The 18,675-nt window shown below is 24.1% G+C and overlaps 1 protein-coding gene across 5 annotated transcripts in view; it reads left to right on the top strand.

Annotated features, from left to right (window-relative positions):
- The window catches only part of LOC113560246 (histone deacetylase Rpd3-like), a 40,123-nt gene extending 23,859 nt beyond the window's left edge, over positions 1–16,264 (top strand). For 2 of the 5 annotated variants that reach the window (XM_026966014.1, XM_026966015.1), the window contains 11 exons: positions 2,274–2,508; positions 6,302–6,536; positions 9,407–9,676; positions 13,291–13,403; positions 13,477–13,594; positions 13,667–14,022; positions 14,385–14,586; positions 14,655–14,963; positions 15,066–15,240; positions 15,322–15,413; positions 16,117–16,264. In XM_026966014.1, the coding sequence (XP_026821815.1) occupies positions 9,583–9,676; positions 13,291–13,403; positions 13,477–13,594; positions 13,667–14,022; positions 14,385–14,586; positions 14,655–14,963; positions 15,066–15,240; positions 15,322–15,413; positions 16,117–16,172 (1,515 nt within the window). In that variant the 5' untranslated portion in view covers positions 2,274–2,508; positions 6,302–6,536; positions 9,407–9,582 and the 3' untranslated portion in view covers positions 16,173–16,264. Of the gene's footprint in view, positions 1–2,273; positions 2,509–6,301; positions 6,537–9,406; positions 9,677–11,699; positions 12,340–13,290; positions 13,404–13,476; positions 13,595–13,666; positions 14,023–14,384; positions 14,587–14,654; positions 14,964–15,065; positions 15,241–15,321; positions 15,414–16,116 lie in introns of those variants that run through there. The other 3 variants (XM_026966016.1, XM_026966017.1, XM_026966018.1) reach the window with 3 other exon arrangements.
- The last annotated feature ends 2,411 nt before the right edge of the window (positions 16,265–18,675 follow it).

Below are 18,675 nucleotides of genomic sequence, written 5' to 3'. Positions count from 1 at the left end.
TAACTTACTATATTTGATTTCCAATCAAAAAGTTTAAAATTTAAATAAAATAATTACATTGAATCTAATTTCAATAATAATAATTAATGCAAAAACAAATTTGAACCATAATAAATCAACACTTTTTGATTGTGGTAACGATCCATTTAATAAATCATGAATCCCATTTTCATTAAATTTTAAACTTTAAAATTTCAAACATAATTTATTTTAATTTAATGTTTATTATTTTTATTATATTTATAATTATCACTATTTTTTATGAATGAAAATTTGGATAAAAAAATTGAAAAATTTAAAGGATAATAGTTAAAATTTATAACATTTAATTTGCTTTTAAAATTTATTTTATAATTGATCTTGAATAAGAAGTATTAATTTACATTTTAATTTCGACTTAATAATAGAATTTTTTAATTGTAACCAAAATAGAGGTTTATTACTGTTAATAAAAATATTATTGAAAAAAATTAATATTAAAAAGATTTTTAAAAAAGAAGCTGCTAGCTTAATCTTAAAAGCATTGTACATGTTTAATCTTTAAATATTTATTGGTTTAAAATAGAACATTATATTTTTAATATAAAAATAATATATTATTATAAATAAAGTGATAATATAAAAAAACAAAATTTTTAAAAATATGCAAAGGCTACTTTTTTATATTTAGGTGTATGGATTTGTTTTAATTTTTGTAATAATATTAGTTTATTCAGCAGCTCAAACATTTTAAATAAATGGAAGTGATGACGGTGTTATATGAATATTCAACTACAACAAACATTTTTTTGATTTGTGGTTATTAAAGTTAACAATTATTATTTTTTTTTCATTTTCAAACTATTTTCATCATTACAATATTTAGTAACTCCCAGTAAGTATAAAATGTGTATAGTACAGACTAACATATCTAAATATTCAATCAAACAAATTGTACATGTTTTCAATTATGAAAACTTTTTTACATGAGGTCATCAACAAATTATACCAAGTCAGCGATTTATAATATAGTTGTAATCCATTTTTTTTTTTTTATCAAAATTATAATAGGCTTACATCTTATTAGTATTATTAATTATTAAAATCCAATATAAGATGATAATTTTCAATCCTAATTATGTATTTTTTTTTTTGTACTATTTAATAACTGTAAATATATATATTTTTTTTGTATAAGACAAAATAAATAATATTTATTATTTTATTTTTAACTATTCTGTGTTATTGAATGGATTTCAATTTATTAGTTGGTATTATTTTTCTAATGTAATGCGTCAAATTTAAATTTACTGGATATATAATAACAAAGTTTAATCAGATATTAGTTATGTTATCCTTCTATTTGTCCAGTTCAATCGGTCCCTAACGCTTTTATACTTCTATCAAATTTTCGTATTTTTTTCCACAGTTGTGTTTTACTACTGCAATCTTAAATGAGAAAAACAATATATACCTAAAGTTTGTAAAGTTTAGATGGGAACATTTCAACCATAAACAATTTTAAAATGGTATTAACTGCGAATACTAGTGCAAACATTATTTTGGAGAGCTTGTTTTCTTATCATGTCAAATAAAGTTTACATAAGACTTGTGAGATATGAAAATTGTTTATACATGACTTAGTAACTGTAGTAGAGCTGGACAATTTTAAAACATGCATCAGTAATGTATCATTTATTTACATAACAGTTAACACATCTATCGGGTATCTATTTAAATACTGATTAGGAATAAACTATCTTGATTATACACTATAATATTGTAATATTAGAATTAAACATCATTGAAATAATGTTTTTTTATCATGCTAAAAGTTTTTAGACTAAAAACATGACATTTCAAATTGGTACTATTTATTAAAAACCCTACACTGTATGATTTTTTTTTTCAAAAAATATATTAAAAAACTTGGTACAGTTTTGAACTATGTGAATGAGGATTATGGGATAAAAATTGATTGGGTTATTATAGCTTATTTTATATTTGGAATGTGAAAAACATCATTTTCTTGGCATTCACAAAGGAAGCCCAAAGTCGTCATGGTAACTTCTGTATACTTCATCCGAAGTGATTTTATTATATGTATTTTATAGGAGTAGTTAATGGCCTTTTTCGTTCAGATTTTTCAATATGTCCGCACATCCTATACATAAATTAATGTCTATTTAATATCCACAAATGTTACTCGCGTAATGTTCCATTTGACAAGGTAGAAGATTCTGAATACGAAATTTCGTTATATTATTCTAATTGTTTCTATTCAACTGTTTTAGATAACACAAGAGAAAAGAGAAGTTATAATAACTTTTCAATATGGCTGAAACGACTAAGTCTAAGTCTGCCTCGCTCCGTTGGGTAGAATACGGAAAAGAGCTACACTTTGTCATTGCTGCAAGGACAATGTAAAAATTGACATGGAAACCGTTGTGAGACGTTTACAACCCGAAAACTATGAAGACTGGTTTAATGGAAAAGATATTGGTTGCCATCCAGAAGACGACACTTCTCGTATGTTTGCAGCCCGTGTGCATTATTAAATAAATTATTTATTTTATATGGTAGTTTCCATAGAAAAAACGAGAAAGACAAATATGAATAGCGTTTCTACTCTTTGAGATATGAAAATAGAATAAATGACCTTGCAGATAGACTTAAAAGAAAACCAGAATGCTTGTCATCAATTGCAAAACGCTTATAAAATATACTAAAAAGAAATTAGACAGTTTTATTAGCAATGAAATAAACACACCTAAAATAGTACTAAATACTAACTAAATAAAGAAAATACATTTTTAAACATGTGTATTATCAATTAATAAACAGATTCCTCTAATAAGACTAAAATACCGCCAAATTATTTAAATTTAAAGAACAACTATTAATTTTTTAGTAAATTAATTTAAATTTTTATTTTAGGGTATCTAATCCTAGTTTTAAATAAAATTAAATAGAATAAAATAATAATAATAATAATAATATTATTCAATTAAATTTTACTTTAGAAAAAAAAAATTAACTTATAGACTTTATTTAATACTAATAACCAAACTAGTTTGCTTGTATATTATGTGTAACCCTAACTGCTGGCACATATTTAGTCTATACTTAAATTATTAATTAAATCTAAATTTCTTTAATATTTAATACTTAACACTGAGAATAATTAAAATCCTCTATGAAATTATTAACAATCAAAAAATGTCATGTATTTTTTTAATTAAATAAAATCTTTTAACAAAATAAATTATAATTATTAATAAAATAATATAATACGGTTTTATAATATTCAAAATTTTTAAATTTAATAATCTTTTAGTAATTTAAAATATAATTACTTAAATGGATTATTTTAATTAAAAGTCTTTAACTTAATAATATTGTATACTATTTTTTAAACATTTTTTTAATTAAAGTTTTTATATACATTTTTCACGCAGATTTAAAAATTAATATACTAAAATTAATTATTTCAATTAAAATTCTTTAATTTAATAATGTTTAATATCGTTTTTTCTTTAATTTATAATCTAAATTTCAACCCAAATTTTCTTTTCATATTTTTAAATATTAACCCTTAAATTAATTATTTAAAAAAAGTATATGATATTTATATAAATTTATATATACTAAATATATAAGCTATATAGATGTATATTTCTATTATGTACTATGTATATTAATAAATCCTCTATGAACCCTTTTTCCTTCTTTTTTTTTGAGGGGTATTGACCCCCCCCCCCAACCTTTTCAGATAAATAGAAATAATTAAAAAAATAAAATGCCTGAAAAAGGGTTACCCTCATTAATAATAATAATTTGTAGATTCATAATTAATAATGGACTAGGAACAGGAACAATTTATCCTCCAATATCTAATAATATTGCTCACACTAATATTTCAGTTGATTTAACTATTTTTTCTTTACATTTAGCAGGAATTTCATCAATTTTAGGAGCATTTTATTGATATTATTTGACTATTTCTTTATATAACTTTTAATTGATGAAATAATTAATTTTATTAATATAACTTACTATATTTGATTTCCAATCAAAAAGTTTAAAATTTAAATAAAATAATTACATTGAATCTAATTTCAATAATAATAATTAATGCAAAAACAAATTTGAACCATAATAAATCAACACTTTTTGATTGTGGTAACGATCCATTTAATAAATCATGAATCCCATTTTCATTAAATTTTAAACTTTAAAATTTCAAACATAATTTATTTTAATTTAATGTTTATTATTTTTATTATATTTATAATTATCACTATTTTTTATGAATGAAAATTTGGATAAAAAAATTGAAAAATTTAAAGGATAATAGTTAAAATTTATAACATTTAATTTGCTTTTAAAATTTATTTTATAATTGATCTTGAATAAGAAGTATTAATTTACATTTTAATTTCGACTTAATAATAGAATTTTTTAATTGTAACCAAAATAGAGGTTTATTACTGTTAATAAAAATATTATTGAAAAAAATTAATATTAAAAAGATTTTTAAAAAAGAAGCTGCTAGCTTAATCTTAAAAGCATTGTACATGTTTAATCTTTAAATATTTATTGGTTTAAAATAGAACATTATATTTTTAATATAAAAATAATATATTATTATAAATAAAGTGATAATATAAAAAAACAAAATTTTTAAAAATATGCAAAGGCTACTTTTTTATATTTAGGTGTATGGATTTGTTTTAATTTTTGTAATAATATTAGTTTATTCAGCAGCTCAAACATTTTAAATAAATGGAAGTGATGACGGTGTTATATGAATATTCAACTACAACAAACATTTTTTTGATTTGTGGTTATTAAAGTTAACAATTATTATTTTTTTTTCATTTTCAAACTATTTTCATCATTACAATATTTAGTAACTCCCAGTAAGTATAAAATGTGTATAGTACAGACTAACATATCTAAATATTCAATCAAACAAATTGTACATGTTTTCAATTATGAAAACTTTTTTACATGAGGTCATCAACAAATTATACCAAGTCAGCGATTTATAATATAGTTGTAATCCATTTTTTTTTTTTTTATCAAAATTATAATAGGCTTACATCTTATTAGTATTATTAATTATTAAAATCCAATATAAGATGATAATTTTCAATCCTAATTATGTATTTTTTTTTTTGTACTATTTAATAACTGTAAATATATATATTTTTTTTGTATAAGACAAAATAAATAATATTTATTATTTTATTTTTAACTATTCTGTGTTATTGAATGGATTTCAATTTATTAGTTGGTATTATTTTTCTAATGTAATGCGTCAAATTTAAATTTACTGGATATATAATAACAAAGTTTAATCAGATATTAGTTATGTTATCCTTCTATTTGTCCAGTTCAATCGGTCCCTAACGCTTTTATACTTCTATCAAATTTTCGTATTTTTTTCCACAGTTGTGTTTTACTACTGCAATCTTAAATGAGAAAAACAATATATACCTAAAGTTTGTAAAGTTTAGATGGGAACATTTCAACCATAAACAATTTTAAAATGGTATTAACTGCGAATACTAGTGCAAACATTATTTTGGAGAGCTTGTTTTCTTATCATGTCAAATAAAGTTTACATAAGACTTGTGAGATATGAAAATTGTTTATACATGACTTAGTAACTGTAGTAGAGCTGGACAATTTTAAAACATGCATCAGTAATGTATCATTTATTTACATAACAGTTAACACATCTATCGGGTATCTATTTAAATACTGATTAGGAATAAACTATCTTGATTATACACTATAATATTGTAATATTAGAATTAAACATCATTGAAATAATGTTTTTTTATCATGCTAAAAGTTTTTAGACTAAAAACATGACATTTCAAATTGGTACTATTTATTAAAAACCCTACACTGTATGATTTTTTTTTTCAAAAAATATATTAAAAAACTTGGTACAGTTTTGAACTATGTGAATGAGGATTATGGGATAAAAATTGATTGGGTTATTATAGCTTATTTTATATTTGGAATGTGAAAAACATCATTTTCTTGGCATTCACAAAGGAAGCCCAAAGTCGTCATGGTAACTTCTGTATACTTCATCCGAAGTGATTTTATTATATGTATTTTATAGGAGTAGTTAATGGCCTTTTTCGTTCAGATTTTTCAATATGTCCGCACATCCTATACATAAATTAATGTCTATTTAATATCCACAAATGTTACTCGCGTAATGTTCCATTTGACAAGGTAGAAGATTCTGAATACGAAATTTCGTTATATTATTCTAATTGTTTCTATTCAACTGTTTTAGATAACACAAGAGAAAAGAGAAGTTATAATAACTTTTCAATATGGCTGAAACGACTAAGTCTAAGTCTGCCTCGCTCCGTTGGGTAGAATACGGAAAAGAGCTACACTTTGTCATTGCTGCAAGGACAATGTAAAAATTGACATGGAAACCGTTGTGAGACGTTTACAACCCGAAAACTATGAAGACTGGTTTAATGGAAAAGATATTGGTTGCCATCCAGAAGACGACACTTCTCGTATGTTTGCAGCCCGTGTGCATTATTAAATAAATTATTTATTTTATATGGTAGTTTCCATAGAAAAAACGAGAAAGACAAATATGAATAGCGTTTCTACTCTTTGAGATATGAAAATAGAATAAATGACCTTGCAGATAGACTTAAAAGAAAACCAGAATGCTTGTCATCAATTGCAAAACGCTTATAAAATATACTAAAAAGAAATTAGACAGTTTTATTAGCAATGAAATAAACACACCTAAAATAGTACTAAATACTAACTAAATAAAGAAAATAAATTTTTAAACATGTGTATTATCAATTAATAAACAGGTTCCTCTAATAAGACTAAAATACCGCCAAATTTTTTAAATTTAAAGAACATAACTATTAATTTTTTAGTAAATTAATTTAAATTTTTATAATAGGGTATCTAATCCTAGTTTTAAATAAAATTTAATAGAATAAAATAATTATAATAATAATACTTAATTAAATTTTACTTTATTAAAAAAAATTAAATTATAAATTATATTTAATACTAATAACCAAACTATTTTATTTGTATATTATGTTTAACCGCAACTGCTGGCACATATTTAGTTTATACTTAAATTAATAATTAAATCTAAATTTCTTTAATATTTAATATTTAATACTGAGAACAATTAAACTTCTTTAAGAAATTATTAACAATCAAAAAATTTCATGTATCTTTTTAATTAAATAAAATTTTATAACAAAATAAATTATAATTATTTATAAAATTAAAATTATACGGTTTAATAAAATTTTAAATTTTAAATTAAATAATCTTTTAGTAATTTAAAATATAATTACTTAAATGGATTATTTTAATTAAAAGTCTTTAACTTAATAATATTGTATACTATTTTTTAAACATTTTTTTAATTAAAGTTTTTATATACATTTTTCACGCAGATTTAAAAATTAATATACTAAAATTAATTATTTCAATTAAAATTCTTTAATTTAATAATGTTTAATATCGTTTTTTCTTTAATTTATAATCTAAATTTCAACCCAAATTTTCTTTTCATATTTTTAAATATTAACCCTTAAATTAATTATTTAAAAAAAGTATATGATATTTATATAAATTTATATATACTAAATATATAAGCTATATAGATGTATATTTCTATTATGTACTATGTATATTAATAAATCCTCTATGAACCCTTTTTCCTTCTTTTTTTTGAGGGGTATTGACCCCCCCCCCAACCTTTTCAGATAAATAGAAATAATTAAAAAAATAAAATGCCTGAAAAAGGGTTACCCTCATTAATAATAATAATTTGTAGATTCATAATTAATAATGGACTAGGAACAGGAACAATTTATCCTCCAATATCTAATAATATTGCTCACACTAATATTTCAGTTGATTTAACTATTTTTTCTTTACATTTAGCAGGAATTTCATCAATTTTAGGAGCATTTTATTGATATTATTTGACTATTTCTTTATATAACTTTTAATTGATGAAATAATTAATTTTATTAATATAACTTACTATATTTGATTTCCAATCAAAAAGTTTAAAATTTAAATAAAATAATTACATTGAATCTAATTTCAATAATAATAATTAATGCAAAAACAAATTTGAACCATAATAAATCAACACTTTTTGATTGTGGTAACGATCCATTTAATAAATCATGAATCCCATTTTCATTAAATTTTAAACTTTAAAATTTCAAACATAATTTATTTTAATTTAATGTTTATTATTTTTATTATATTTATAATTATCACTATTTTTTATGAATGAAAATTTGGATAAAAAAATTGAAAAATTTAAAGGATAATAGTTAAAATTTATAACATTTAATTTGCTTTTAAAATTTATTTTATAATTGATCTTGAATAAGAAGTATTAATTTACATTTTAATTTCGACTTAATAATAGAATTTTTTAATTGTAACCAAAATAGAGGTTTATTACTGTTAATAAAAATATTATTGAAAAAAATTAAAATTCAAAAGATATTTAAAAAAGAAGCTGCTAACTTAATCTTTTAAAGTATTATAAATGTTTAGTGTTTAAATATTTATTAGTTTAAAATAAAACATTATATTTTCAATATAGATATCATATATTATTATATATAAAATAATCATATAAAAAAACAAAAGTTTAAAAAATATGCAAAGGCAGCTTACCATAAAAAAAAAAAAATTAAAATTAAATCAAAATTTTGCCTTTTTGTACAAACAAAAAATTAATGTAACCAAGAATTAATTTAAAAAAAAAATAAATAAAAAAAATTTAAAAACTTTAAATGTACCATTATATTATTAATCAGATAAAAAAAAGAACCAAAATAAAATTATAACAAATTTAACAATTATTATATAATTATATATAGAAAAATTTATTTTTATCAAATAATAAATTATACGAATAGAATAAAAAGTGAAAAAAAAAAATTTTAATTTATTATTAAAAAATATTCAATAATTATATCTTTTGAATAATCATTATTTATGTTTAAAATAAAAATCCTAGCTCTTAAAAATATTACAGATTTAAATAAAGCACGTATAAAAAATAAAAAAAAACATACAATTTTAAATATAAATCTTATTTGTCTGAAAATCGAAAAAACAATAATTTATTTTTAAATAAAATTTTCATTCAAAATCTAAAAATACCACCGGAATTCGTACGGCGCTTTGAAGGAGTAGTTTATGGCCTTTTTCGTTCAGATTTTTCAATATGTCCGCACATCTTATACATAAATTAATGTCTATTTAATATCCACAAATGTTACACGTAATGTTCCATTTGACAAGGTAGAAGATTTTGAATACGAAATTTCGTTATATTATTCTAATTGTTTCTATTCAACTGTTTTAGATAACACAAGAGAAAAGAGAAGTTATAATAACTTTTCCGTATGGATACCATGCTGGCTTTAACCATGGTTTCAATATGGCTGAAACGACTAAGTCTAAGTCTGCCTCGCTCCGTTGGGTAGAATACGGAAAAGAGCTACACTTTGTCATTGCTGCAAGGACAATGTAAAAATTGACATGGAAACCGTTGTGAGACGTTTACAACCCGAAAACTATGAAGACTGGTTTAATGGAAAAGATATTGGTTGCCATCCAGAAGACGACACTTCTCGTATGTTTGCAGCCCGTGTGCATTATTAAATAAGCTATGTTTGTCATCAATTGCAAAACGTTTATAAAATATACTAAAGAGAAATTAGACAGTTTTATTAGAAATAAAATAAACACACCTAAAATAGTGTAAGTGTTTCTGCTAGTACTTAAAATAATGCGTTTATTTAACTTTCATTCTTATTATCGTGTAATTTTAATTGTTTTTGTTATTTTACACAACAGTTCAATTGATGACAAATATAATAAAGAAAAATGCAAAAATGAATTATTAAAAAAAGAACATCATGAGTGTTATGAACTCATGATAAAAAAAAAAAATTTTTGTTTTAATAATCAATTTTTGTATCCATTGATTTTCACTGGGAGTTAATATAACAATGTATGTTTGAGTCATAGGCGGATAGGCCAGTTTTGGCGTACCGGGAAATTTTAAAAAGGGGCCCCCATATGAAAATAGAAGTCTAAAAAATGCCCAATTACCGAAATACGAATGAGGGGTCCACCGGGAAATGCCCGGTTTCCCGGTAGGCCTATCCGCTTATGGTTTGAGTAGATTAACAAATAGTTTTAGGTAGAAGGTATTGTTTCATACATTTTTTTTACAATTAAAATTATAAATCTGATTACTCTTGTTAGTTGAAATAATGTAGAATAAGACTTCAATCATGACATTAAAATATACGTTTTATGGTATTAGATTTTTCTTTTAACTTAATTAGACAGGTGCACAGCAACCACCTATTTTAAACTCTTATCATTTTTTGTCTATATTTTAATTGAACGTTAATTAGGTTAACCAACTTTCTTAGTCCAAAATTTCTAAGTTACAGTTATTCAACAAACAAAAAAAAAAAAAAAAACTAAAATGCACGTTTTCATTTTTTTGACTATAATATTGAAAATAGTTATTCTAGGATGACATTTTATCCCTATTTAATGAAACCCTACATTGTTTTTTATTCAAAAAATAAATTTATAAACTTGGTACAGTTATTACTACGTGAATGAGGATTATGGAATAAAAATTGATGGAGTTAATACAGCTTATTTTTATTTTGGTATGTGGAAAACATCATGTTCTTGGCATTCACGAAGGAAGCCCAAAATCATGATTACTTCTATATACTTCATCCCAAGTGATTTTATTATATGCATTTTATTTTTAATGGCCTTTTTCGTTCAGATTTTTCAATTTATCTTATACATACGTCCAGAGCCTTGCCGTTAATATTTAGCGGCCAGGGCAAAATTAAAAATATCCGGCACCTATTTTATTTATCATTATTTATGCATTTCAATTTTTCGGCGCACCTTTTAAACCATGCCCCTAGCCCATCCCCCCCACGGCACGGCTCTGCATACATCGTACTCGTACGGCGGAATTTCTTTTCCGACCCGTATCTGTTGTTATTTTTTATTATTTTATTATGTATTACAAATCATGAGTATGGGTACCAAACCGTTTATTTAATTTTAAATACATAAAATTGAACTTTCCGAAAATAATGAATATTTTGACCTATTGGCACATCCATATGCCGCACAAGACACTGACATAATTAATAAACAAAAGAATAAATATTAAATAACTATTTCCTATAATATACTAATATATAAAATCAACTGAAATGTTTCACTTTACAAAATAATTCACATTTCACTTTACATGTGCCTTCGTGCATGCATCTAGGACAATTGGTCCCCGCGAAAAAATATCGTATGCAGACAATTGGTCCCCGTCATAGTTTTATACCCGGACAATTGGTCCCCGTCATAATTTTATACCCGGACAATTAGTCCCCGGCTTAAAAGTTAAGTACAAAATATTTTTTTGTCATTAAACATTTTTTAAAATGTATTTTCAATAATATAGTACTTTTAGAACAGAATTACAGTTATTTGTTTTAAAAAAATAAAAATGAATATAATAATAAATTATAATATTTGGCCAACCAACATGATGGCGACCAAGCGTACCAATCACATCCGTATGCCGCACAATACACTGGCATAATTAATAGAAGAAAGAATTATTATTAAATAACTATTTTCTATAATATACTAGTATATAAAAACCAACTAAAATGTTTCACTTTACAAAATAATTCACATTTCACTTTACATGTGCCTTCGTGCATAACTGCATAATACGAAATTTATAATATTTTGCCAACCAACAAGATGGCGACCAATCGTTGATAATGCTGCACCCGATAACGAGAGTACCTTATCTATAATATATTAGTCTGTGCACGGCTCCGGTCCTGTTCATCGGGCCAGCCGCCGCATTGTTTATCTCAATAGCGTATGTTTGTTTACTGTCCGTTCGCGATTGACTCTGAACATATTTTTCCGGTTGCTGTCGACGCCGAAAGTTTTTTTAAATTTATTTTATCACTATTCACCGGTCTGCAGTTCTCGCTCGTTTTTCGTCAACGGCGCTGACGTTTTGGGCTTTTTCTCATATTTTATACCGTGATTTTTATTTTCGTTCGTTTCCCACGGTATTTTCTTCAACGGTTAGTCGTGCTTTTTTGAGGGGTCTAGTTTACAGTACGACACAAGGACACATATCGATTACTCTAAGAAGTACAAGTCAGACTTAGGACGCCGCAATGTCTATCACACCATTCAAGAAACGCGTCTGTTACTATTACGACAGTGAGTATCGTTTTTATAGATGTTAAATGTGTTGTGTGTGTGCTCTGATTGTCAAGAAAAACTCAGTTACGCCTGCAGTCTGGGTTTTTATTTTTTTTTTTCTATTCGTCCTTGTACTGCCTGTACTTCCAGATAGTTTAGACTAAATTAAATTCAATAATAATATTATCAACTGCATATAGTATATTCTTAGAAATTTGATGGTTTCATACTATGTCAGACATAAAGTTATTGATATCAGTTGTCACTAAACAAATTTAATTATTCCCCGTTTTTGATGTGTTAACCTTGATCATTACATCTGTGAATTCCAATAATTACACATATTTATCCCAGAGGTTGAGACATTTATTGAACATAGACTAAATTTTAGAAAAGTCGATTTATATCACTGAACCATATAAAGTGCCCTACTAATGATTATATTTTTAATACAATTAAAAAATGGTGTCAATATTTTGTATAGGTAATTTTGAAAAAAGTACAATAAGTGATTCCAAATAATACAATATTGTCAACAATTTTAATTCTTAACATGCAGAATTAAATTATAACGATCATTGTAGTATTATAAATTAAGTACATAGTTGTGTAGTTTATTTCTCGTATAACCTATTAACTTGATACTTAAATATAATACACAATACACCTCTATGAGATACCATGTCCGATAAAAGATATCATTTTTTTTATAAATGTACCTATATTTTTAATTAAAAAAAAAAATATGTGAATTTTTACTATGAGTTGTTGATGTATAAAAATTCAACCTAATATTAATGTGTATCTCCCCTAAATATCACATTTTTAATTACTTACTGTTTGAAGGTAGTTGAGTAATTAAATTATTATAGAAGTCTATGTGTTGTCTTTTAATAGATAGGAAACTTTTTCTATCAATTTCAAACGGCTATTTAATGTAATTAATTTACCGTTGTACATTTTTTACAGGTGACATAGGAAACTATTATTATGGACAAGGTCATCCTATGAAGCCACATAGGATTTCAATGACTCATAATTTGATTTTAAATTATGGTTTATACCAAAAAATGGAAATATCTGTAAGTCAAAATAATATTTAGTCTTGATGATATTTTTAAATTACTTATAAAATCAATGTTTATAATACTTTAGAGACCTTATAAAATTAATGCAAAAGAAATGACCAAATTTCATAGTGATGAGTACATACAGTTTTTAAAAAGTATTTGTCCTGATAATATTAACGATTATAACATGCAAATGCAAAGATGTAAGTATATTGTCACTTTTACTAAAATCAAATGTAATTGTTAAAATGGTTATTATTATTTTTTTTCCACAGTCAATGTTGATGAAGATTGTCCAGTTTTTGATGGTTTGTACAAATTTTGTCAGCTATCTGCGGGCGGTTCAGTAGCAGCAGCTGTAAAATTAAATAAACAATCTGCAGATATTTGTATCAATTGGGGAGGTGGTCTTCATCACGCAAAAAAATCTGAAGCCAGTGGCTTTTGCTATGTTAATGATATAGTACTTGGTATATTAGAATTGCTTAAATACCATCAACGAGTGTTGTACATTGATATTGATGTCCATCACGGTGATGGTGTCGAAGAAGCATTTTATACAACTGATAGAGTTATGACAGTTTCATTCCACAAACATGGCAAATATTTTCCTGGTACTGGAGATCTCGGAGTAAGTCAATGAATAGTGAAATTTAATTTTTAATATCTTAATTTGTTTAATCTCTGTTAATGGTTGCAATATTAGCGTTCAAATAAATTTGTTTTTATAAGGTCCCGTCAATACTTTTCTAATGATAATTATCATAGTTTTATAATTTGATAGATCATGTATCAAACTAATATATTGCTTAATTTTTTTTTTTCTATCATGCATTAAAAAATGTTAAGTTTATTTTACTTTTAAAGTCTCTTATCAGCTATCGCTTATTTCATTACACAGAGTACCTATAATATACTTGATTTTAAATTTTCTTATATTGTCTGTTAAATAAATTATTTGATAACAATATTAAATTTGTATTATTATTTTAGGATATTGGTGCTGGAGAAGGAAAGTACTATGCAGTTAACATTCCCTTAAGAGATGGAATGGATGATGATAGTTATGAATCAATATTCGTACCAATAATTACTAAAGTAATGGAGACGTTCCAACCTAGTGCAGTTGTATTACAATGTGGAGCGGATTCACTTACAGGAGACAAGCTTGGATGCTTTAATCTAACTGTTAAAGGTATGAGAGTTGTGTACATTATTAATTTATAAACTTCAAACTTAAAAACTGTAAACGAACATTTTTAGGTCATGGCAAATGTGTTGAATTTGTAAAACGTTATGGGTTACCCTTTCTTATGGTCGGCGGAGGTGGTTACACTATTCGAAATGTATCTCGATGTTGGACATATGAAACAGCTGTGGCCTTAGGAGCTGAAATTGCTAATGAATTGCCGAATAATGACTATTATGAATATTTTGGGCCCGATTTTAAACTTCATATCAGCCCTTCGAATATGAAAAATAGAAATACTACAAAGTATTTGGAAAAAATTAAAAACCGTCTCTTTGAAAACTTACAAATGCTACCTCACGCCCCAGGAGTTCAAGTCCAAGGTAAATAGTATTATACTTATAATTGTAATTATATAGTTAATGTTTTGTGATATAAACTTTTAAATGAACTACTTACTATTTTATATTTATTTTTGTTATTAGCTATCCCCGAAGACGGAGTACACAATGAGTCAGACGATGAAGATAATGTTAACCCAGATGAAAGGAATCCTCAATCTATTACAGATAAAAAAATTTCACCTGATAATGAATTTAGCGACAGTGAAGATGAAAGCATGGCTCCTGGTGTAGGGGGTGGTGGCCGAAAAGATAATAGGTATTGCAACTGGTTTATATAATGTATAATATAAATAATATAGTATTTAATATGTATATAATATTATTACTTTTGTTTTAGATCTTATAAAACTGTCATACCTGCTAGAAAACAAGCATGTTTGGACTCGAATAGGATAGAAGTCAATGAACCAAAATTTAATATTATAACAGGTAATTATTTTTAATATGAATCTCTCAACATAAACAAAAACGTGCTATCATAATGCAGTGGCTAATTGCCAATTTTTAAATTCTCATTGCATACATCAGTTTTTGTCAACTAAAAAAAAAATTCATACTCTAGTTTTTAGCCAAAAATACATTTTCAAAGGTGTTTTTTACTATCTGGCGTTACAATTCGAGATCTCGTTTGGACGTTGAAAATGTAGGCGCTTCATAAGCGATTGCTAAATTTTTTCTTTTAAAAAATGATTTTATATAATATGTTTATTAATTATTTACAGTTCAGTATAATATACATGATGTATTGAATTTACAAAATGTTTTTTATATTACCAATGTATTGACATTTTATTTTATTATTCATGCAGATAATGATTAATTTATAATATAATGTCACTTACAGCGGTATGACAAATTATATTCTTCTAATTCTATCTTTTTTATATATATACATATATTTTAAGTAGATTCTGTGAGTTTCTAATAAAGTTATGTTCTCTTATAGTTTTATGAAACGGTCTTGCGTTTGTTTATATAACATGATGTATAGACAGTGTTGTATTCACATTTAAAACAAATTTTCCTAAAGTCATATAATTTATTCATAACATTATCGATAAAATTGTATTTTAAGTTTTTAATATCACTTAATATTGTCTTAATAAATGTTTTAATGTTTTTTTTTTTTTAGATGATAAAGAAGACAAATCTGATGATTCTAATAAAATGGATGCTGTCATGTCGTGAATTTATGACTGAAATGTATAATACAATTGTAAATAATAAAAAAAAAAAAAGTAAAACAATGGTTTACTGTCATTCATTTATATACATAAGCTTCTATAATTAGGGCGGTTTAATGTAATTTAGTAATTACCTTATCGTATAAATCGAAAGTATAATATGACAAATGTCTTTTCTTAATCATTATCAGTGTGATTATATTGAATCCAAACTATTTAATTTGAAATATTTGTGTGATTCAAACAAAAGATTCAATTTGTTTAAAAAAAAAAAACATGTAATAATTATGATAAGTTTAAAATATGAAATTTGGCCCCCCTAGAACCGGTTCTGGTTTTTAAACATCAAATTATACTAAAAAATATCTTGTATTTTAGGATGCCCTTGAATACATCATTATAAAGATACTTGGTATAGACAATCCTGTAGTTGAATATAAAATTCAGAAGCATTTTTCTATAAAAAAGCTCATGGATAATTATTGTAAAATGTATGTAAGTTTAAACTATTAAGAAGTAATTTATTGCAACTGTTAACATTAGTAAAAGTAACTAAATTTTAGACTTAATAAGCTTACATTTTTTTTTTAAATAGAATATATTCAAACAAGTATGTATTTAGCCATTGATTTTAATACAACCTAACTATGGTTGTACAGAAACTATATTTGCTAGCTTGAATTTTAGTAGCATATCAATTACATTAACTATAAGAGTAAAATTAGTGACAAGTTGTAGACAATTAAGGCGATTATCAACTTTATTTGTCTATGAGTATGTAAATATAAGTTAGGTGAATTTTTACCAATTAAATGTTTGATACTTCCACATAATTTTAAATCAATACCGGAGGTGCAAGTCAACACTAGCATTTATTTACTATCACATCGATAAGGCAAATTATAACCATATGATACCATTTAACCATACATAACTGGCCTAACTATTAATTTTATTCAAGATTATGTATATTAAATAATTCATAATCCTTGTTATGTGACTCATATAATTTAGATATTTAGCCGACCACTACTTTTTTGACTTTCTCTTATACCGTGGAGGTGAATAAATATTGTTTTTTTTTATTATAATTGTATTTTTTTGATTACATTCCATATTTCCATTCATTAGTCTTATTCTATAGATTGTTTTTGTATTTTAAACAAATAACCAAATTTATTTGCTGTATAACAATTAAATTCATCTTAGTGTCATGTTTTTTTTTTTTTTTTATATCATACATCTATGTTTTATTAACTCAAAAATAATAAATTCTAATTACCATATTGTCTAAATTCTAGAAATATAAACCAAACTATTTTCATCACAACTGAAATAAGACACTATACTTTCATTTGAGATAGTATAGATTACTTATAATTTCAGAAAAATAAAAGTAATATTATTACAAAATTGTATGCCAAAAAAAAAAACATTTGACTGTATAACATTATTTTAAATTCTTTAATAATACTAACTCAAACAGCAAAAATAATATTGCAACAATATTTAATTTTCTATTAAAATGTTACTGTAATATTATTATAATACTAATATATTTTAAAAATTAAGATTTGCATTATTAATTGCAAAAAAATTATTTTAAGTGGTTGAATAATTTTAATTAGAATATTGTAATAAAGTTTTTTTGAGTAATGTCCTTAAATGCAAATTAAAGTATTATACTTAAATCATTGTAATTGCAGTCTGCAATAAAAAGCCATGTAATGGCATAGCATGTGTTAAACCAAGTGCCTAATTCACAGTCAATTTCTTTTTCCAGGGTCATTCCATACTTAATATGAGTATTTCGTGTGTATCTGAAACAAAATATTAAAATATATACTTTTATTATTATTTATACTAATAAAAAATCAAATCCTTATATTATTAACCTATAACTTGTAGGTGTATTCTTAAGCACATTGAATATTTTAGTATTCTAAAGTATAAACCAAACTATTAAAATCTGATATAGGTAAATCACTTATTTTAATTAAAAAAAAACTTTACGTTACAATTGGGTATAATTATCGAGAAACCCAATTGTAGCTCAAATTGGAATAACCCTGTAGATATTTAAAGGGCCAATATATTATACTCTCATTATAGTTTTAATGAATGGTTTTTAATATTAAAACGATAGTCATACATTCATTAACATTTATTTTTAAGTATTTCCATAACTTATTTAAATTTTGATTAAAATTAATAATACTATTATAATTATTATTTTAATTAGTAATACTCCAATAAGTAAATCGAAACCGCATTTTCTTTTTTTCATTTTATAATATAGTAATTTATTATTAATTTTAATAGATGCGTAGATACATGTATTTTCAAATATTATGTAACATACAGTCACAGGATATTTTAGGAACAACAATATCAAAATGTATTTTTAATTAAATACATTTCAATAAACAATGAATTTTATTTTATTTTATGTATAAACACGTCAACTAAACTAAAACTAAAAACAAAAAAAGAAGATATCGCTCTGC

This window comes from Rhopalosiphum maidis, chromosome 4 (assembly GCF_003676215.2).
Source record: "Rhopalosiphum maidis isolate BTI-1 chromosome 4, ASM367621v3, whole genome shotgun sequence".
Lineage (NCBI taxonomy): Eukaryota > Metazoa > Arthropoda > Insecta > Hemiptera > Aphididae > Rhopalosiphum > Rhopalosiphum maidis.
Note: the sequence above shows the minus strand (reverse complement) of the source record. Positions and strands in the feature narration are given on the sequence as shown.